This window comes from Balaenoptera physalus (assembly GCF_965194825.1).
Source record: "Balaenoptera physalus genome assembly, chromosome: 1".
In the NCBI taxonomy this organism is placed as follows: Eukaryota; Metazoa; Chordata; class Mammalia; order Artiodactyla; family Balaenopteridae; genus Balaenoptera; species Balaenoptera physalus.
In genome coordinates this window covers 25,113,201-25,134,805 of record NC_138882.1, presented here as the reverse complement: position 1 = coordinate 25,134,805, position 21,605 = coordinate 25,113,201, and the positions used below count along the sequence as shown (strand labels likewise).

The following is a 21,605-nucleotide window of genomic DNA, read 5'->3' as shown; positions in this document are numbered from 1 at the left end:
TCCAAGTGTCCTGTGTGGAGGGAAAAAGGGGATGACTCTTCCTTGTGTCTCAGGCATCTTTCTCAGAAGATGGCTGGCAGATAGCCCCGTCTCACTGACCAGAATGTGTCACAAGCTTGTGCCCAAGTCCGCCTCTGGCGTCGAAGTGACTTAAAACCATTAGTACGTGTTTACTCCTGGAAAGCTCCACCCAGCACACGTTTTTGCTGGGTTCCTTCAGGGCAGATGTAGACATGCAAACAATATCAGGTCCCTCGCTCTGTTCCCTGCCTCATCCTACAAAGGGTTTGAGGCAGTGTTGATTATTTTCTTTGTTCTTTTTGATTTTTAACATAAACATTAGGGAGAAGGACTAACGATAACCATGATCAAACGAATGATTTCACTCATTCTGAGTGTACTTTGATAAGCTGCATAGTTTTGTTTTACATACGTGTAATCTGATTGTAGTATTGGTAGTTTTATCTTTTGATTGTATCATTTTAATGTCATCTCACATTTTCATTTTCATGAATTGACATGGGGTCATCTGCTTGTCATTTTAAGTGAATATAATAGTAATAGCACCTAACTTGTATCAAGTACTTACTGTATAGCAGGCACTGTTCTAAGTGTTTTCTATGGATTATTTTACTTAATCCTCATAGCAGCCCATTTTCAGATGAGGAAACTGAGGCACAGAGTATCTAGAAAGGTACTGCAGCCTGATTCCTGAGTCTCAGCTTTGAACCGCTACATAATTTACATGGTCATGCCTTTACTGTAGCTGTTGCTATATGCAGCAATGAGCATTTTCGTAAAATTACCCTTTCTCTACTCCCTTTGGTTACTAATTTGGAAAATGTTCCTCTTAGTGGTATTGTCGGTCAGAGCCCAAGAAGAACATATGGCTGTGTCATCTTTCCACCTTACCCTCTGGAAAAACTGAACCAGTTCAGGGTCATCTGCAAGGTCTAAATGCTCTGGCTTCCCTACCACCATTGGGTTTTCTTTCTAGTTTGGTATTGTCTAATTGTCCCTTAACTTTTTTTTTCCCTAAAGTTTTAATTTGTAATTCTTTAGTTAAAGTGAGACCCTACGTGTGTTTCCTTGTGATGATGCCTTTAATTATGCAAACTGGCTGCTTATCCCCATTGAGCAACCATGTAATTGAATTGTAGTATTAATGGCCCGTGTTGATAGCATTTTTCTATAGTAAGTGATCAGTTATATTATTTACAAATGTCTTTCTATTCTGTGGTTTTCTCTGAAAAGCATACTTTATTTTGCAACAGTGTTTCATTCCGATTTATTCTAATCTATCTCTTTTTTTTCCCCCCTGTGAAACTGTTCTTAATTGTCCTGGCCTGGAAATAGGGACCATGTGGTACTTGAGGGCAATGATTTTTACTGATTTTTCTTATGCAACCAACCTTTGTGATGGGTCCTTGGAGGACTGAACTGTGCCTCACCCTGTGAAGACTGGGTTTTTTGAAAACCCCCTTTTGAACTCCCAGGAGGCAATTTGGTGGAGAGCTGGTGCCTGGGTGCTGGCTAGCTGGCGGCTGGCCATATCCAGCCAGCCCCAGCCCCCGGGCCATCTGTACACCTTGGCAACCGAGTGGCGACCGACACACCCAGGCCCAGAAAGCCAGACAGAGTGGCGGCTGGAGACTTAACGGAATCCTTGTAATTAGAAAGGGAAAGAGCCTGTTAGCGCATGTGGTGTCCTCCCCTCGCACAGGCCCAACCAGCTTTAGAAGGTGCCTTGTAATTTGCTCTGTCACCTGGAGCACTCAATTAAGTTTCTGGGTCTTTGAAGTCCAGGAGTTGGACTAAACCGGTGGTTTTTAACCCCTTTTTGGGTCTTGTGCTTTTGGAAAGTGGTTGAAAGCAGTGCACCCTTTCCCTGGAAAAATGCACATTTCAAAAACCATTTTGCATGCTCTTTCAGGACACGTACAGCTAGAAGCCCATCTCAACTTCATTCCACAGTCTGCAGGTTTAGAACCCAAAGACTCGTTGATCTCTGAGGTCCCTTTTTAGTTCAGAAAGTCCAAGTTCCAGAAAGTTGCCGGTCAAGGAACCTGGGATTAGAAGTGGGCAAAGGCGAGCCTCTTGTACGTACTTGGAGGAAGCAACTGTCCAGCCCGAAGGGTTTTACTATCTGGTTTGTTTGTTTGTTTTGTATTGTTTGTTATTTTCCAGGGTTGAGTTCAACTTTGTGATACCATGTTCTTTTCTTATATCTTATTCTTTCAAAATTTTGTACTGCCTCTGAAACTACTGAAATCTTTTAGAGTTCTGGGGGTGGAGATGGGTTCCGAATGCTTTTTGACATTCCTATCACAGGAAGGGGGAGGGGAACATCTGCCCAGATGTTCCTGGCAACTCCCAGCAGCTATTAGCCTTCGCCTGCTGACCCTTCGCCTTTAGCAGCTTGGGACATGAGAGAATGGGCTGGTTGCATTGATGTTTTTGTGAGCAGATGGGTCCTTGGGAGTTGGAAGAGGGGGAGGAAAATTTCTTCTGGTTGATCAGAGTGCTTTCCCAGCACCTCTGGGCCTGCTTGGTTAAGAGGCTTTGCTTCAGTTCCCAGGGACTTTTCTAATTCCTCAAATGACCTGCCTGAGAGGAAGCTGAAAGGAATGACTCGGGTCTCAGAGATCTGTTCTCAGGGGTCAGGAGAAAAGTCCCAGTGTAATTTGGCATTAGCTGGAGGGGAGATGCCCACAGTCACCAGCTGAGCCTCCAGCTGTCCAGGCCAGCCCAGCCTCCTGCAATGGGACGGAGACAGTCACAGATACAAGTCTTTCTGGTCGGAGGTTGAAGGTATGTGTGCATATGTGTGCACACAGCTGCTTCTCAATATTTGGATTCGACCCAGGAAGCTGACAGGACTTGGGGCAGAAGGGAGAGAATCAGAATCTTCAACCCCGATTTTAGGTTTCTGGGATCTCTTCCCTCCCTCTGGCCGTCAGAATGTTTACATAAAATGTGGGGCAAGTGATAAAGGAATTAGCCCCTAAATATTTTACAAAATTTTAGGATGATTTTGCTGTGTGGGAGAGTGGCCTAAGTGTGGGGAACCTATGGACCTGGTTCTACCATAGTTACTGGTACTTTTTTTGTTTCCTGCGTATTCTGGAACTCATCTCTGAACATTTAGCACTTTTAACCAAGCAGGAGCAATGCTGTGATTCTTCTAAAAAGCACACACACGATTTTGCCAGTAGTTCTCCCTTCCAGTTCTAAGTTTTGAAGAGTTTTTTCACAGTGTAAGAGAGCCTACAACTTTAAGAAAGTTCATTCCAGCACAAGATTTCAGATGAAGCTGAAATTGTGTGGAGTCACAGTTTTTCCCGTTATCAGCTGAGGAGGCGAAAGCCTCTTACTCCTAGACTGGGCACTGCATTGTTGAATGTCCATCACTTACTGTTTAAGTAGCCAGTGATCCCTGAAAAAAGCCTGCCTGTAAAGTTGCCAAAATGATGCACTGCTTTGTTTCAAGCCACTGTAAACTCTTTCCGCTTGTCATTTTTATCTCCAGTGCTTTGGTCAAGGTCTTTCTGTTTGTTCTCCAGAGTGAGAAAATGCTGCATTCCCCAAGAAAATCTCCCAGAAAGACAGTCTTCATTGTTGCCTGCTCAGTTCAGTTCTTCACAATGACCCAGGAAAGAAACTAGCTGGGTTTTTCTTCAGTCTCATACATTTTCATCAGCACACACAAGTTTTATACAGGAAATTCTCACAACTTTGACCAGTCATGTTGGCTGTTGGGTGGTGGGTGTGTGGCTAGCCTAGATTATATAACAATTTTAAAAAGATAAGTCATTTTTATTACTTTCTTAGTCATGTACAATTACATCGGGGACCTAATTTTATAACAGTTAATAATTTGTAACTGATATTTTATGGCATGCTAAATAGATTTTTCTTAAGTGCTTGTACTGTTAATGTTTATTCTGCTCTAAACTCTTAGTTTAGCAGCCCCCTTTTTTCATACTCCGAAATATATTGAATTCAGCCTAAGACTGAATTATCCCAGGTTTTCTGAGCTGTGAATAAATAGTATTAGAGCCTGACCCTCTCAGTGTTTGAGGTCTAGGGAAATACAAGCTTAAGTCTGCCGGTTTCGTTTGCGGGACTGGTCAGTACCCTTCGCAAGCTGTCCGTGGCGTTGGGCACAGTGTTTTCTGAAGAAATGAAGGGTTTTGTTTCTTTGTGGGTTTTGGGGTATCAAGCCTTTACACAAAGTTAACTAACAGTGAGACCAGAAGTTGTTGCTCCTGGGGTGTGAGAGGGATGGGGAAGACATAAGAGCCGGTAGGTTCGGTAATTCAATATGGGCTGAATTCAACATACTTGGCGGTATGAAAAACGGGGGCTGCTCAACTAATGAGTCGTATAAATAGTAACAGTACAAATACTTTAGAAAAACCTGTTTAGCGTGCCATAAAATACCAATTACAAGTTATTGCTAACTCAGTAAATTAGGTCAGCAGACCAAGATTGTCCCTTTCGGTTCTCACAAAATCCCTACAAAAGAGCTATTCTACCCATTTTACAAATGCGGAAACCGAGACTTCGATAAATCCTCCCAAGACCACGGAGCTGGCAAATAGCGGCGCTGAGATTCCTTCCCAAAGGGTGCAGTGGCGGACCCCAGCCTTTCCCACCGCCAGGGGACCAAGCAAACGCGCAGGAGAGCCTCCTCTGTCCCCTTAACCCGGCCGCGGGCAGAGGCGCGGGCCCGCCCCTGCCGTCACGTGACCGCCGCGGGCGCGCGCCCCGCCGCCGAGCATGCCGGGAGACAGTGCCCCGCTTCAGGCCGCGGGCTTCCGCGAGCGGGCGGCGAGTGGGCAGCGGGTAGTGGGCTGCGGGCGGGGTTCCCCGGAGGAGCACGCGCTGGGTGGTTGGGGCCGGGCGCGAGGAGGAGCCGCTGCGCGGCCAAGCCCCTCCGAGAGCAGGCTCTCTTCCGACCTCCCTGGCAGGGCGAACCGGAGAGGAGGGCGGGAGGCCCGCCGCTCCGTCGCTTAATTGTAAACAGCTCGAGTGGGAAATGAAGTCAGGCTTGGCCCCCTGGGTCCCCGGTGCAGACTTCGCTGGTTTCAAGGGAGGCTCAGACCTTCACACCCAGGGGTGCTGGCCCTCGCTTTTTCTCATACTTAGGCGGTAGGACTTTGTGTGCAATCTCATTTTTCCAGCAATATCTGCACCTCTTTCCCTTTCACCTACTCAGACATTCCCGTGTTTCTTCATAATCACTTTCTTCTACTTAAACATACACACTTAGCCCTTGGCAAGCCAAGTGGAATCTTGGGTCCTTGTCAGACCTCAGTGTTTAAGCTGCTGAAACGCAGGGCATATTTGGTTTAGATATTTTACTGTTGTGAAAATAAACCACCTCCTGCAGTTTCACCAGCTCAGATTTTTCCTCGTTAGGGTCAATGTAGATTATCTACTGGAGAAAAAAATGTTTAATTAGAAAGGAATGAAATTATTCTAACTCCTGGTTCCTTGAGACTGGGGGGAGCTGAGGCAAGGAGCAGTTACATAGATGAGTACGAAACATACCAGGGCCTAAAGAAACCCCTGTCGAAATGCAGTGTCTGTGGGCTCCTGGTGACGGACTTTCCTTAAATTTGCTTTCTTGCTTATAGCACGTGGCCCCAGGTTCCCTGGCTCTGGGTTTCCCTGTTCTTACTCCTCTCGAGTCTTAGAGAGTTCTAGACCGATGAAGTGGGAAGGCGCCCTGTTAATGGGTCTGCATTACCGCCTGCCCAGTAAAGAGACTGTGCAGTTGTTCCATGGGTTTCTTAGAGCCAGAGGATGGGAATTAAATCTATGCTCTTACTGTGTAAGTGTAGCCGCTGCCTCAGCTCCTCTCTCTCTAGGCATAGTGCCTGTTGTTTCCTGCCTTTTTAACGGAGATACAGTGAAGCCCTAGGAAGATGACAGGCAGCACGGCAGAAGGTAACTCTTGGTACCTCACTGTGATGAGATAGAGGGGGAGTCTCAAGTTGATCTTTCTGTTAGGGAAATAGTTGCCCTGCTCAACAAATACCTGGTGCAGTTTTCTTGTCTCTTTCTGTTCTCTGGTATTTTCTCTGGTCTTAGGCAAGCATTTCCTGCTTTTTCTGATCCTCTCAGTGTGTGTGCAGGGGTGTTAGAGGAGGAAGGAGGAGGAAGATTGCTGATAAGGGAGCAACTGGTGAGCAGGAAATGGCTATTTGGTACTGGTTGTTCTGCAGAAGTAGGGAGTGTTTATGGTGCTGATGCTGTGAGGTCAGTGAGAAGCATTCAGTTCACGACCAGGAGGCTTCTCATCACAAGCGGGTAGGTTAGTGAGGGTCCCTGAAGTGTGCTCATTTCAGGCCCAGTCAGCAGTGGGCGGAATCCCCACCTCTTCTACTCTCTGCCATGCTGACAATTCACTGAGCAGGTCTCCCATGTCTCTGTGGCGCTTAAAAGATGAGGTCCTTAGAGAAGATGGGGAAAGTCAAGTTTTCCAAGTAGGTCTCTTGTTAGAAGATGTTAAGAGTCCTCAGAGCCTTACAGGAATTCTCCTGTTGGGATTGTACTTTCTGTTCTGTAGAAATGGTACTTCCAAAAGCAGGAAGTTCCCGGCTAACATAGCAGGGAACCTCACCTGTAGCTCACACTGACCCTGCATGGCTGGCTTCTGATCCGAGTGCCAAGAGTATTTGAAGTTCTTGGAAGTGTGTTCACACGAAGAATGGAAGGTACTGTATACTGCCGTGCAATGCCCTGTGCAATCTGAAATCCAGAGTCAAAGGGAAAGCTCAAATGATGACAAACCTAGGTCCAGAGAAAGACACAGACCTTTCCAAGACAGTGAATTTCTTCTGAGGTCCACAGCGTCTCTTTTTGTATTCTCTTCTTCTCTTGCTTGACTTCTGTTTGGGCTTCTGCTCCCGTCTTGCTCTGTGCTGAGCAGGTGGTGGTTAGCAGTCAGGCAGTGTAGCCTGTGGGAAGAAGAAGCAGGCTCTGTAGTCAGAGGCTGAGTTTCAATCCCAGCCTGAACAATTACTAGTATCATCTTAGGCAAGATATTTATCTCCTGTGAAAATACTTCCTGCATTGGGTTTATGTGGGGAGTGAGTGACGTAAGTCTCCACGGTGCATACGTGGTAAATGGTACTAATTGTTTTTGTTTTACATTGATGAGGCCGTGCTACACTGGGCACTACGGAGAATATCTGAGTGAGGACTGCTTTCAGAAAGCTGACAGTAAAGATGATAATAGTTAACTACTGTGGGCTTACTATGTGCCAGGCATTGTTCTCGGCGCTTTCAGTCTCTTGGCTTATTTAATCCTCATAATGGCCCTGTGAGGTGAGGCTGTTAATATATCTGTTTTGCAGATGATGAAATTGAGACACAGGTTAAGTAACTTCTCAAGTCTCAGAGAAAGTTCTAGTATGTGAAAATAGGCGGCCTGGCTCTGGGGTCTGGGTTCTGAACTACTCTGCTCTCCCCTGCCTCTCAGTATAGGCTATTAGACTAGGGAATCAGTGTTGTCAGCAGCCAGTGGGTGCCTGGTGGTGCTGAGACCCTCAGAGGTCATCCTCCAGGCATCCTGCCCTTGAACCTTTCCTTACTGTGTCCCAGTGCCACTGTGACTCGGAGGCCGCTTACTCAGCTTTCCTACTAAACAAACGGCCCACTGAATACTTCCCTTTTGGCTGAGACCTTTCCCTCTCTCTTGGCCTGATAGATCCTTATTATCAATGTGTTAGAAAGTCAAGGCTGTTCTTTATGGAAGATGGCTGGGGGGAGAGGAGGCCACGGGGGGAGAGGAGGCCACAGGGCCATGGAGAGTTCAAGAAACCCGAGGGAAACTTAAGGCATTGTTCCTTGGCCATCAGCTGCTCCCTGGGTCCTCCCCAGCAGTTTGTTGGAGCTTCCAGATGACCCTGGTTTGATATGAGTTCTCCAGCTCTGTCTTGAGCTGCCAGGCTCAATCTTCTTAATTTTAAGCAAGTAAGTGCAGCAGGTTGGAGAGGCCAGAGCTGTGACCAGCATAGCAGAGCTAGTGCTGCCCAGGGCTCTTCCTGGAGCTCATCAGCAGATCTGTGAGTGCTGAGTCAGCAGGAGGGGAGGAGAAGCCAGGTGCAGGGCTGAGCTCGAGCTCAGTGGCCTGGCGGGGAGAGGGTTGCCCCATCCGGGATGCAGCCTTCCAGAACCTCCTGCAGAGGATGCCTCTCCTCTCCCTGATGCTCTGACCTCAGCCAGCAGCTCCCTAGCTTTGGGATCAGCCACGTGCAGGAGGCGTCTGTCTTTTCTGTTTGTCTCCAGCTGCTGGAGTTATGGAGTTATGACCCATTCAAATGTGAGTGAACAAAAACTGTCCCCCGGCCTCTGTCCTTCCAGGTGTGGTTTGGCTGGGCCCTGCTCTGAGCTTGGGGAGAGGCAGAATGAAGTGAAAAGACGCGCTTTCCAGCCTTATGATTCTGAAAGGCGCTCCTCCTCTAATTAGCTCAGAGCATCCACGTTCTCAGTTAAGAGAGGTTTCTCATCACGCATGCATTCAGCATCCCTAGCCCTGCCCCTCTGTCCTGAGGCCAGCCCTGTGCAGTCCAGAAATGAGCTGTAACTCCTGCTTTAGAGGCCTTAACAAGTCAGTGACCTTTCTCATCTTTCACATCAACAGAGATTTCCTGAACATCCACCCTATGCCAGGCACCATGCTAGGCGCTGCAGAAACAGAAATTCAACAGATCTTCTGCCCTTAGGAAACGTCCAGTATGAGTGATTCCTCTTGGCCCCTTGACAGTCACATTCGTGACATTTAGGGAACAGAAAACAAGATTTGAACTGGTTGGGCAGACAAACCCAAAGCTGCCTTTCAGCCTGTGGTGCTGTCCTGACAGTGCCACACCATCTGTCTGGAGGGGGCAGTGTGACACATGTGCCTCTGGGTCTGGTAGCTTTGACCAGCACTGTCCCAAGAGGGTGTTTGCTCCTCTCTGGGGCCCTTTACATCCAGATGGAAAGGCACCTTTGTTGCTGGCTGTTCTTGCCCACTCTGACAGGACCCTTCCCTGGAATGATCGCTGAGGAGATGCTTCAGCCTTCATGCACGTGGAAAGGCACTTTTGGGGGATAATGTGTAACAGAGGACCGGCCACATCACCAAATTCTGCCCTCCTTTTAGGGTTCGGTTTTGGCAGTTACTTTTCCCTTTGAGGGCTTGGCTTGGGAAAGGAAGGCTCGAGAGCCCGTCGCCCCTCAGTCCTAACCCCTCAGGCCCTCACCCACCTCTGTGAGGTCTCCCAGGAGACACCAACAATCCTAGCTAAGGGCCCTGGCCTGGGGCATGGCTGGGGCCCAGTGTGCCAGGCGAGGCCGGAGAACCGTGGCCTTGCTGGGGCAGCCCTCGCTGGGAGAGCTCAGGGTTCTGGGCAAAGATGCTGAGAGTTCTGCCTCTCTCATTCATGCCACCCGGAGCGGGGTGCCGGTGTCTTCCCCTGTAATCACCCACCCTCCAGCCCCGGCAGTTGTGCTGAGAAGTGACTGAGCCCTGATCAGAGTGCTGGGAACCACGTGCAGCCCGTCTTCATGTGAGATGTGCTCCATTTCAGCTTCCCCCCCAGCGTGGAAGTGGCTAGATGTCAACTGCAGAGTTGGAGAACCGGAGCAAAGGGATCCCGCACCCGATGTCCGAGCAGGGAGGGTGCCAAGAAGAGGAACCAGTGCCTTCACTGGCTCGTGCCAGGGCTCTGTCTGCTCTGCTCTCTCATCTCCAAGGCGGGGATTCTGTTTCTCGTGTTCGCTGTGCTGTGTGTTCGTGATCTTTTCAGATTTGCTTATTGTTGGAGAAAAGGGAAAGAAACTTCACATCTGTTGAATATTCGCCAAACACTGCACCGTGCCCTTAAGTGCGTCATGCCTTCATCACACCCCACAGTGATTGTTTCCGCCATCTCTCAGCCGGAGAAACAGATGCAGAAAGGTTAACCACCTTGCGACAGGCACGTAGCCTGAATCAGTGGATTTCCTCCTGGACCTACCAACTTGTAGTTGATGCTTGCCCGTGTTTTCTGGTTCAGTGAACTATATGGTTGTTATTCTCAGATGATTACAACTCCAAATTCAAGTGAACCAGTTTGTTTAGTGGTTCCTGGTATGATTTGTTCCCAAGAAGGCTGGACGAATGAGCATCAGGGTGCGTCCTCTTTTTAATTAGGGACACTCTACCTGTCCTTATGTAGGAAGCTGGCATCCCTGAGTGTGATCCATGCTGGGGATGTTTCCTGGGAGTGGGGACAGGTTGTGCCGAGCTCGCTGCAATCCCTACGGGGGGACTCAAGGCTAAGGGGGAGGCTGGGACCATGTCACCTCTGCAGTGTCTCAGCTCTGAGATTCTGATGAAGCACTTAGAAAATACGCAGAGCCCTCACTGGATGTCAAGGCGTTGCGTGTTGTTTTTCTCATTGCTAATGCCAGCAGTGACTTCTCCGGAGAAAATCGGTCATCTTAGTGGTCACTTTGTCCCTGAAGGGACCCTGAGAAACAGGAGCAGCTAATGCTCCAACTGGAAGACGATGTCCTCAGGAAACGGAGGAGAAGGTGCAGGGCCTGGCCCTCCACCGTTTCCTCTCTTAGCTGTGGCCTCGTCAGAGGTGGGAGCTGGCATTCAGGGTAGTAGAATAAGGTTACTATCTACCTGCCAGGGTTGTCCGTTACATCTAATTCTAGGTACCAGGAGCACTTTCTGTGGGCCAACCTAATTCTCATTTAATCCCATAGCAAAACTATGAGCAAAACTATTATCCCCATTTCACAGATAAGGCAACTAAGGCTTAGAGAGATGAAATAATTGGACCAAATCATACAGTTAGTAATTGGTAAAGCCAGGATTTTAACCAATTGTATTGAATTCCAAAGACTTTCAGGTAGGGCATTAGTGAGTGGGTAGTGGGCGAAGCTGGGTGTCCTAGGTGAGGGGCAGGCAGGAGCTGGAGGGACGAGGGAAAATGAAAGTGGGAATGACAGTTGGAGGGCTGAGGAGGAGGCCTGGGGGCCATGAGTCTTTTCCCCTGCTCTGCCTTTTTCTCTTTTCTTCTTGGTCCTGGGCCTAGGGCCCTTCTGCCCTCTCCCTGCCCGCATCCTCCTGCAATGCCCCCGCACTGGGGGTTCCATTGGTGGTGTGGGTCTTGCCATAGTTTCTCCATTCCCCTCCTCCTCTTCTCCTAGCCATTTCCCCCACCTCCCTTCCTTTCATCTCTCTTCCTTCTTGCCGTCTGTCTGCCAGTTTTACGGCACGCCGGACTCCTCGGAAGGGCAGGGTGAGGATGGGGCGGAGGCAAGTTCTCCAGGGGCAGCGGGGGCTCTGCAGTGTCTCAGGGTCTGCTGCCATGGGTGGGGAGGGGAGAGAGGACCACGGGGCGGTGCTGGAGCAGCGGAGCTGGATTGAAGGGCAGGAGACACCTGCACGCTGCTCACGAGCTCGGCCCCCGCCCCAGGTCTGCCATATATAACTGCTGTTAAACCGGCATCAGCCTTACTGCACAATGGGTATCTTTAACACCAAAATACGGACTCCATTCTCTTTTATTATTGATTTTGGCCTAACATTTCACTCAAGATAATTCTGACTCCTGTGAATTTCTGTGATTTATCCTATTCACCGTCCTGCCCAGCTTTTTGCAAGGGTAGGGAGAATAAGGAGACTTGAATGCAGATACAGCCCTGGCAACTTTTTAACTCTGGACCTAGAGACACTTTTTGTCTGTCACAACTACAAGGGAGGGGGTGCTACTGGTATTTTATGGGTAGAGGTCACGGACGCTGCTCAACATCCTACATGCACAGCAGAACAAAGAATTACTCCATCCGAACTGTCAGTATGGTAGAGGTTGAGAAACCCTGATGGCTGAGTCTGAGTTTCTTCAGCTGCAAAATGAGTGTCCTGATCCCAGGCTCCCTCACTTGGGAGGCTCAAATGAGATAAGATATGTGAAAGTACTTGATAAAACCGTGATGTGCAATATGGGCCTCCAGTTCATCCGGTCAGTTACGATGGAAGGCACTCCAGACCAGTTAGTCCTGCTGTGTTCACCAGTTATAAGAAGTCACTGATATCAGTGAAAAGGTTGTCCAGGGTTAGACTCAGGAAGGAACCCTGTGGGGTCCTAACAGAAGCATCCGTCAAGGTTCCTAAAGGTCTGTTGTCAATAGTCCCCAGGATGTAGTTCAAACAGCTTCAAAACTATTCAACCACGCTCTCGTGCAGATTTTATTTCTCTGCCTCTTCATGCAACTTGGTGAGATATAAACACATTCTCTGTGGCATTCTTCCTGGTTTTGTAGCCTGCATCCAAAGAAGAAATGAGAGTGGTTTGTTGAGATTTTTTTCTTACTGAATGCATTAGACTGTTAGCAATTTCTACTTTTCTCTGTTTATTCACAGATCACTTGTTCTATAATCCAGCCCTTTGTTTGCCAGTTGGCAGCTTCCAGAATCCAGGTTGGCAGAACATTAGGCAAATACATATTGACCTGTCTGTAGTCCTCTGAGCCTTCTCCTACTCTCTGTGCTGTCTTAAGGGTTACTAGTAGCGGTTCTGTGAACACACAGTTGAGTTCTTTCGGGCTGTCCCTGAAGACAAGTATAGTAAGCAAAGTGCGCTGGGAGATCCCCTGTGGCTGGGGCCCTTGGATAACTTGAGTTCTCTTAAAAGAACCACATGAGGCTTTGTGGGGAAATTGGGGTTATCCAGGAAAGGGGAATAAGATACACATCAGCCCCCGACGTAGCCCTTCTGTCTGACCCATGGTGTCAGCACATGATGTGAACTCAGAATGGAAGGACTGCCTGCTACGGACATAGAAAGTGGTTCTAAAGTCTAGAAATTAAGTTCTTAAAACCATGACTCTTAGACAAGCATTTCCCTAATCTCTGTGTGTAAAGAGGTTCTCAGCATTGCTTGATGGCATTCGGTTTAGACCAGCCAGGAAAAGGCAGGAGAGGTGGAAGGGGGTGATGGAGGACCCTGACTCCTTCCAGAAGCCCAAGGCAAACTTAGCTCAGTGTCTTCCGTGCTCTGCTTTTGGGCTCCTGGGCCTCCCATTCCACGCTGTAACTTTCGTCCAGCTTCTGGAAAAGCTCTGTGCTGTCTGCTCCCAGAAGTTGACCAGAAGGTCTGTTGTAACAGTGTTGCCTTGAAGGGCTCTTTGGTCCTCGGACAAAAAGCAGCAAACTGGACCGAAATGCCTGCTTTGTTCCCTGACCAGCGAGCTCTGTTCCAGTCGGGTCTGAAGTAGCTCCAGGGCCAGGAGACTAAAGCCGTGGACTTAGGACCAGATGTTGAGATTTTATTGTCTGCTGGTTGTTGGTACGTGTTAGGAAAAGAGGAGAAGGAGAAATGAGAGACAGCGTTCCCATTGGCAAAAATACTTCCACAAGGTACTGTCGCATGGTGAGTTGGCCTCTTTCTTTCTTTCCATTTCTTAAGAAGTTGGCATGTTCCTCAAACTTGAGTATTTATATTCTGGACATTAGTAGTTCTGCAGGTGAAGCTAAGTCTCTGGAACACCATGTGCCCTCCAGCTCTTTCTTTGGGGTTCAGCCGGGCGGTGGTGTGATGTGACTTTTCCTTACAGTGGTGGCTCAGGAATAGCCAGTATGGCCCAGACCCCCAGGCTCTCTAGAGGCCAAGTTCAGCCTCAGCTCCTTTGGGGCCGGGTAGGGTGGAGATCGGCCCTGGTTTCTGTTGAGGATTTCAGGGCTGCAGAATGGGGGTGCTTTCTTTAGAAGCTTACCCCTTTAAAAATAATTTCCAGTTTCCTGTTTATTTGAAGAGGATTTTGGACTTATGTTTTTGAAACCTCTTCCCGCCATTTCATGTGACTTGGGACACAGCAGCTGGAATGATGTTCTTTTTACTCAAATGGAAAGTTGGATTGGGCTGGGGCCTCCAGAAAACTTGGGAAAGCTTAGAAGCCAGTCAAGTGAGATTTAAAAAAAGTATAAAAGTCATTGTGAGAGGCAGCTGAGCGTAATGGAAAGAGTGTAAACTGTGGAGTCAGATGACTTGGAATTGAATTCTAGCTCTTCTTTTTGGGCAGATTGCTGAATTTCTTCTCCTTCATTAAACTGGACAACTATACGGTTGTGAAGGCTCATGAAAAATTAAGGTCTAGCATCGTGCACATAGTAGGCCCTTGATAAATACTGACCCCCTCACCTCCCCACCCCAGGCCTTTTATCCTTGTTTTCCCAGAGCTGTTCTGTTTCATTGCTGGCCCTTCATAAGTCACCATTTGGGCTCCAGCCGGTACCTGGGAGCCCAGGACAAAGAGTAACCGCTATGGACTCTGGGTGGGTCGTGGTTGGGCCTCCCGGGACCCACTGCAACCTGCCTTGGGGATTAGGGCTGATACAATCTAGAGCTGCTCCCAGAGCTCTTCTGTGTTTATTTTTAGTTTGGGGTCATTTAAAATTGAACTCATCACGTACAAAGACTCCATGGGGAGAGATGGAAGCAACACAGAAGAAATATTTGGAAGCAGAGTACACAGCTGTTTAGGTGACAGGACAGACTCCTGGGCATTACAGCATTATTATTTATCAGGGAAAGTTGAAATTGGTCAGAGAACAAAGTTTTCCTTAACACATCAGTCTTAGTACCAGAAGTCTCTTTTTATTGTTCCGGCATTAAAATTATTTGCTGTGCTCTCTATTGGGCCAAATACACGAGCCAAAATACTGTTTTGCAAATTGGGAGGGGGCGTGTGTCTGCTAATTCTAGATCCTCCCTTTCCTCCTGTTGATTCAGGCTCGAGCTAAGGCATTTATATACATTTGGGGGCTTTTTCTGGGGCTTATTTTAGAATGTCTGCTTACTGTGTGTGCAGCTGCATTCGGCCACCGCCTGCTGCTGACACTGGAAGCCTTATGGCCTGAGGTTGGGAAGAGAATAGAAGAAACTGATCTTATGAATGTGTCTATGGTTGATTTGAGGAAAAGAATATGCATCTTACCCCCAAGGAGAATAAACAAGTTTTTTTTTAAAGTGTGGAAAATTTACTTTTTTTAAAAAAAAAATTGAAGTATAGTTGATTTACATTGTTTAGTTAGATTCTGGTATACAGCACAGTGATTCAGATATATCTATCCTTTTTCATTATAGGTTATTACAAGATATTGAATATAGTTTCCTGTGCTATACTGTAGGACCTTGTTGTTTATCTATTTGATATAGAGTAGTTTATATCTGCTAATCCCAAATCCTAATTTATCCCTCCCCCACCCCATTTCCCCTTTAGTAACCATAAGTTTGTTTTCTATGTCTGTGAGTCTGTTTCTGTTTTGTAAATAAGTCCATTTGTGTCATATTTTAGATTCCACATATAAGTGATATATTTGTCTTTCTCTGTCTGACTGACTTCGCTTAGTGTGATAATTTCTAGGTCCATCCATGTTGCTGCAAATGGCATTGTTTCATTCTTTTTTTATGGCTGAGTAGTATTCCATTATATATATATACACCACATCTTCTTTATCCGTTCATACATCGATGGACATTTAGGTTGCTTCCATGTCTTGGCTATTGTAAATAGTGCTGCTATGAACATTGGTGTGCATGTATCTTTTCAAATTAGAGTTTTCTCTGGATATATGCCCAGGAGTGGGATTGCTGGATCATATGGTAACTCTATTTTTAGTTTTTTGAGGAACCTCCATACTGTTTTCCATAGTGACTGCATCAGTTTACATTACCACCAAAAGTGTAGGAGGGTTCCCTTTTTTCCACATCCTCTCCAGCATAAAATTTACCATTTTAACCATTTTTAAGTGTGCATTTCTGTGGCACTAAGTACATTCACATTGTTGTGTAACCAACACCAGAGCCATCCATCTCCAGAACCTTTTCACCTTCCCAAACTGAAACTCCATACCATTAAACACTAACTCCCCATCCCTCCCTCCCAGCCCCCGGCAGCCACCATTCCGCTTTCTGTCTCTATGAATTGGACCACTCTAGGTCCCTCATATCAGTGGAGTCATATAGTATTTGTCTTTTTATGACTGGCTTATTTCACTTAGCATAATATCTTAAAGGTTCATCCACGAGTCAGAATTTCCTTCCTGTTCAGGGCTAAATAATATTCCATTGTAAGTGTAGAGCACATTTTGTTCATGCATTCATCCATTGATGGATACTTGGGTGGTTTCCACCTTTTGGCTATTGTAAGAAACTAGTTTTGACATGTTGGGATGAAGGCCTGCTTTCCCTGACTCCTTGTGAGATTGACAAGTTGCATGGATGGTACTCTGTGTGAGTGAGTGAGGCACGTCTGGATGTGTCTGAGTGTCCATCTGTCTGTCTACGTTTACATAAATAGTTAGGGTATAAGAGTCCTGGTTAATATCTGGAGAAACTCTCCCTGCCCACCTGGCTTGTCACAGAGTCCTGATGAAAGGATAAACAGTAGGCGCGTGCAAGGCCAGCTCTCGACACAAGAGGAGACACGCGTGGCAAGCTCCTCCCCTGGGCCCAGATGGAGTTTCCCTGCTCTGAGCAGCCTCTCCTGAACAGCCCCACCTCACCTCCTGTACTAGGATGGCCTGTTTACTGCCGGGTGCTGCAGTGGTGGGAGATCCAGCTGGGAGCCTGGCAGCCTGGGGCCAGCACCAGTCCTGTAATTCCCGGGTTGTGTGACTTTGGCTAAATCACTGAACCTCACTCAGTCTCAGTCTTTGCATTTAAGAGGACCTTTTTTTTGGTGTACGTGTATTAAAGGCAATGTAGCAAAAGCTGTTAGCCCAGTACCTGGCTTATGGTAAGCATTCCCCCCGAAATTTTTGTTCCCTTTCTCCTCCCTCCTCCACCAGATAGTGAGCACCTTGCTGGGACAGGCCTTGTTTTATTTACCTGTATGGCCTCGGGGCCTAAACAGTGCCTGGCTCACAGTAGCAGCGGCTAGTTCAGTGCTTATAACATTATGCTGGACTATATGCAAAACAGAGGCTCTGCTACGACAGGACTTTCCAAAAGTGTTCTGAACAAACAAAGCACCAGTGCAATGAGGGCAGGGCCCCCTAAGGAGACCCCTTTGAAGAAAATATTGTTTATTTGGTTGGGTAGATTCTGGCTTGATTGAAAAACAAAAACCTAATACTGGTCTCATTACTTTTTTGGTCATCGCCTCCTTGTCTGTGTGTAGAGTGCCTCTCAAAGATTATTGGTTGGGACTTTAAAAATAGGCCAGTTGTCAGATATCTTGGCAAGAAAACATATCCCAGTAGCTTTAGGTATTTTCATAAAGCTAAACGTCTCTCCTTGGAGAGAGCTCTTTGGATGAAGAGTCACTAAATACCCTGAGGAAGTCGGAGAGCAAACTCCATCTGTCCCAAGCTAGTGGCGTGGAATCTGGATGTCAGTAAAGTGGGGAGGGCTTGTGTGTTGGCGTTGGGGGCTGAAGGATTGGTGACGGGAGCATAAAGGGTTCAAATCCGACCACCACCCTCCCCTCCACCCCACCAAGGGTACCTGTCTTTGGTTTGACCAGTGAATCATACCAGCCTCCGTGGGTAGCTGGTGGCTTGGGCAGAGAGGAGGATGCAGGGATTGTTGGTGGGGTTCCAGACGCCAGGTGGAAGGCAGAGGAGAAAGTTCTAGCATACAAGCTCTCTCCTGGGCTGGACAGGCCCCTCCCACACATGGGAATGTTGCACTGGCTCTGAGATCCGGTGGCTCTGAGCAGCCCCCTAATTGCGATGGGCCTCGTTAGCGTCGCGCCATGGGCCCAGCGGTGTCTCTGCCGTCAGGGTTGCTTTGGTGACGAGACCTCCCTTCCTCCTTTCTCCTCGTGGCTTTCGTTATTACCTAATGCCAAATATAGCAGGATGGGGGTGGCTCTTCTCTTTGTCTTACAGGAGACGCTAAACAGATGGGGGCTGTCCTGGCAGAGCCGGGGGTTTACATTCTGGGTCTCCAGGAACAGCTCTGCCCAAAATGGCAGCTGTCACATAGAGGGCTGCGGTGATAAAGGGAGCGCTCTTCTTTTCTGGGCCCCTCAGGGCTGCAGGGATCTTCTTTACAGTAATATCACTAGTCTAGCTTGTCATTTCAGAGGGACTTGGAATCGGTGCTTAGCTCTATCAGACGGGTTAGGCCCAGGGTTTTTTTTCCCTTGCCTTGGATTTGGGCCAGACTTGGTATATAAGCTTCCACTTTTCCTTATCCTAAGGAAAATTTAGGAAGATTGGGTGCTTTCTCCTGTTTCTTGTTTTAAAAAAAAAGGGGGGGGGGGAAAGGTTGTTGCAGACACCCTTGGCTGGTCCTGGTTCTCAGGAGCAGCTCTTTCCCCTCCTCAGATGCCTGCAGGAGCTGGTGAGCTCCTTGAGGAGGTGTGGGGATGGTGTCTTTTGACCTCAGCCTCTGTTGCCTCGCAGAGGGCCACGTGTAAGGGGCCCTTGAAGGTGAGGATCGATCACGGAGCTGCCCCGGTCCCCACTGGCATCTGCTTGCCTGTCTCTGCTCCAGGCAGGGCCGAGGGAGGGCAGGAGGCACTGCGCCTCCAGGTGAGTGGGGCTGCTAGGACCAGGATTTCAGGGAACTCCTCGGTTTCACTGGCTTCAAGTCTGCAAGCTCAGAAGCAGACTTTGTGTCAGAGCTCGCTCACATTCCTTTATGGTGGAGGAAGCAGTTTCCGGGGACAAAAGGCAGAATCTCTTTTCCAGGCTGACCCCTGGGCTGGAGAACAGAAACCAAGGAGCTCTGGGGGACATGGAACACAGCAGATGGCAGCTGAGACCCTTCGGTGGCCCCTTTTTTAGGCCCACTTTTGGCAGCTCTGGGTGGGGTTTTTGTTTCCATCCAAGGATGAGAGCTGTGGACTCATGACTCTGAAAGAGCTCTCTTCACAAATAATTTATGGTTCCATACCTCATGGGCTAAATATTCGGCAGCATTCCTATTTCCTATCCCTATGCTCTGTTTCTGCTTTCTCCTCTTAACCAGAGTTTACTTTGCTCCACCCTGAACTTACTTCAGCCCACGTGTAAATGATGCTCTAGAAAGATTCCTTTTTTAGGTATTCCTTTTTGCTCACCAACTACAGAACTGGAAACTCAAGGCAGCAGATGACTTGTACCACATCAGTGAGGCAGGGGTTGGCCCAGGGCCACAGCACTCCCTGGAGGTTCAGGCCGTGCACCCAGCCAGGCGAGCCCTCTGGGGGCTTTTGTTGTCACACAGTCAGATCCTCCCGAGCAGCGCCTTTCCTCTCCCCACGTGTCCTCCTGCACCTCATGCTATGTATGCTCCAGCCCCTCCCATCGCCATAAACCAGTCACAGGTAGCCCCCAGGCACATACACCCAAACCCTTTGGGTGCCCTTTTCCAACATTATGCGTAGCTAATACTACAGAGGGGAATCCTAGGTGGGCAGGAGGTACTTTTAGCGCTGGGTTGGTCTGTGCTGGGTGCAGGGCGCTCACAGCTCAGGCTGGAGGAGGCGGGGCCTCTCAGAGGCTGGGGAGGGGCGGTGCAGGAGCTTCTTGTTTTCCCACTGGGCGTGTTTTCCCAAGGAGCCTTGCTTGAATGGTCTGAGCCTTCTGAATTTATCCCATTTTCCTAAAGCCCAAGGTGGATCCCCAGCTCTGGACTGCAAAATGCTGGAGGGGACCCGAGTCCAGTAATGGTATCTGTGTGAACCCGAGGAAATTTTTCCATGTCCTTTGGTAACTAACAATGCTCTCCTTTTCAGTCAATACCAGGCATGCCCAGAAGTGGAATTAGGCTTACTGGGTGGCTAAGGAATTGGAGACGTTCTCCAGCCAGCCGGAGCCTCGCTGCTGATCTAAGAGCAGATGCTTCTGTGACCTGCCCCCAGCTTACCCACCTCCACTGCTTCCTTACAGCAGACAAAACCAGTTGGGAAGCCTGCTAGCCCACATGGCTTTCCCTTGGGTTCTCCTGAAGTTCCCTGGGAGTCCTGTGGGCATGGGCCTTATCTACCATGCTGGACGAGCTATTCGCTTTCCTGTGGCAACTTGTCCTGTTAATCGGGGGTGGGTATCGTCATCCTCCCCCGACTCTTCACTCAGCTGCTTACACCCACCATCAGCTCCTGTGTTGCTCCACATTTATCTGCTCAGGGAAAGCCTTTTCCCGAAGACTGCCCATCAGTCCCCTGCCCTCCTGGCACTCAGAAGCAAGCCACTTCACTCCCCCAGATCAAGAGCTTTGTAATCAAGAAAGGGGATTTTTTTTTTTTCCTTCTACAGTGTGTTTGGACTTTTCATTAGTTCATTTTATAAACACTGAAGTAAACCACTGAACTAAACACTTGTTACATGCTAAGCATTCCAGCTGAGCGAGACCCAGTGCCTGCCCTGGAGGAGCTGGAGGTGACACGCTGGTCACAGGGGTGCAATCAGATCGGGAGCCTGGGAGTGGCAGGGCAGGGCCGTGGGGCACACTGGGAAGCCTCCGGCCCAGAGCCATCCGTGAAGGCTTCCCGGACGCGGGGTCAGTGGAGCCACGTCTTCACTGGTGAGCTGGACATCGGTGGCTGGACAGGGAGGGAAGTAAGATTCCATGTCAAAAGAGGCAACAACCAAGAGACTTGAGAGAATGTGGTGGGACCGGGAAATGGTGAGTGAGCCGGCATCCCAGGACCGTGGGGCAGGGGTGGGGAAGAGCCGGAGTGTCTGTACCGAGGGTACTGAATATTGAGCTCAACGGGAGCTGAATTTTGATGGGCATTACTCTCAGGAGATTCAGATATCCTGCGAGTGACAAGAGGACATGTCGAGGTTTGAAAACGGCAACAACACATCTAGGTGTAGAGAGGCAACTCTGACGACAGGGACTTCGGGATGCCTCTCCGACCATGTTGCTCCCGTTGATGGACTGTTTCCCTCCTGGTGCGTGGAAGGTTACCTCCTTCATTCCCCGCCTTGGTTTCGATGGACCTGTGGATCAGTCTGATCCTGAGTTCTATATTCTGCCGCCCCGGGAATGCTGACCCATGGGCATGAGTGGCGGAGGGCAGGAGGCAGGGTGCCAGGATGGAGAGGACAGCACAGTGGCCTCTGAACCCCCCTGTGTCCCTCTGGGCGAGTCATTTAGGCCCCTGTGCCTGGGTTTTCTTATCTGTAGATGTGAATGACTGCACACCTTCTGGATTCTCCCTGAATGGCAAATGATACCCCTGCACGCATGCATTTGTAGTCCTGTACCTGGCCCTCCCAAGGGCTTTCACTGGCTTCCTCCATTGTGGAAACGACTTTCTGCCTGAGAAGGGCTCTTAGAGACCCCAGTTCTGGGTCATGTGTGATGTTGGGTTTGTATGGACTGTACCTGTGCATGTCCCTTTTTGGTTTAAAAAAAAAAGAGCTACCTTTTGTCCACCCCTCCCCGCTCACTGCCAGAAGGGCTGCTCTGTGAATCCAAACGTAGGCATTCTGCACAGGCTTTTGAAGGAGGCTGGTGGGGTCTAAGGGCTGGTGCTCATCTCCTTCTGGAAGCCTTGTGCCAGGCGGGCCGGTTGGAGAGGGCCTGGTAACAGATGGGCAGGAGTTTCTCCTGCCTTGAGTTCTTTGGGGATGAGTCTCTACTTCTCCCACATTCCCTTCTGGTACT

The 21,605-nt window shown here is 48.7% G+C and overlaps 1 protein-coding gene across 4 annotated transcripts in view; it reads left to right on the top strand.

Annotated features, from left to right (window-relative positions):
* ITPKB (inositol-trisphosphate 3-kinase B) overlaps positions 1–21,605 on the top strand; it is a 100,043-nt gene that overhangs the window by 30,232 nt on the left and 48,206 nt on the right. The window contains exon 1 of one of the 4 annotated variants that reach the window (XM_082426328.1): positions 8,306–8,335. The exons of 2 other annotated variants lie outside the window; for them this stretch is intronic. In XM_082426328.1, coding sequence (XP_082282454.1) covers positions 8,321–8,335 — 15 coding nt within the window. In that variant the 5' untranslated portion in view covers positions 8,306–8,320. Of the gene's footprint in view, positions 1–8,305; positions 8,336–20,337; positions 20,616–21,605 lie in introns of those variants that run through there. One more of the 4 variants, XM_082426327.1, reaches the window with a different exon arrangement.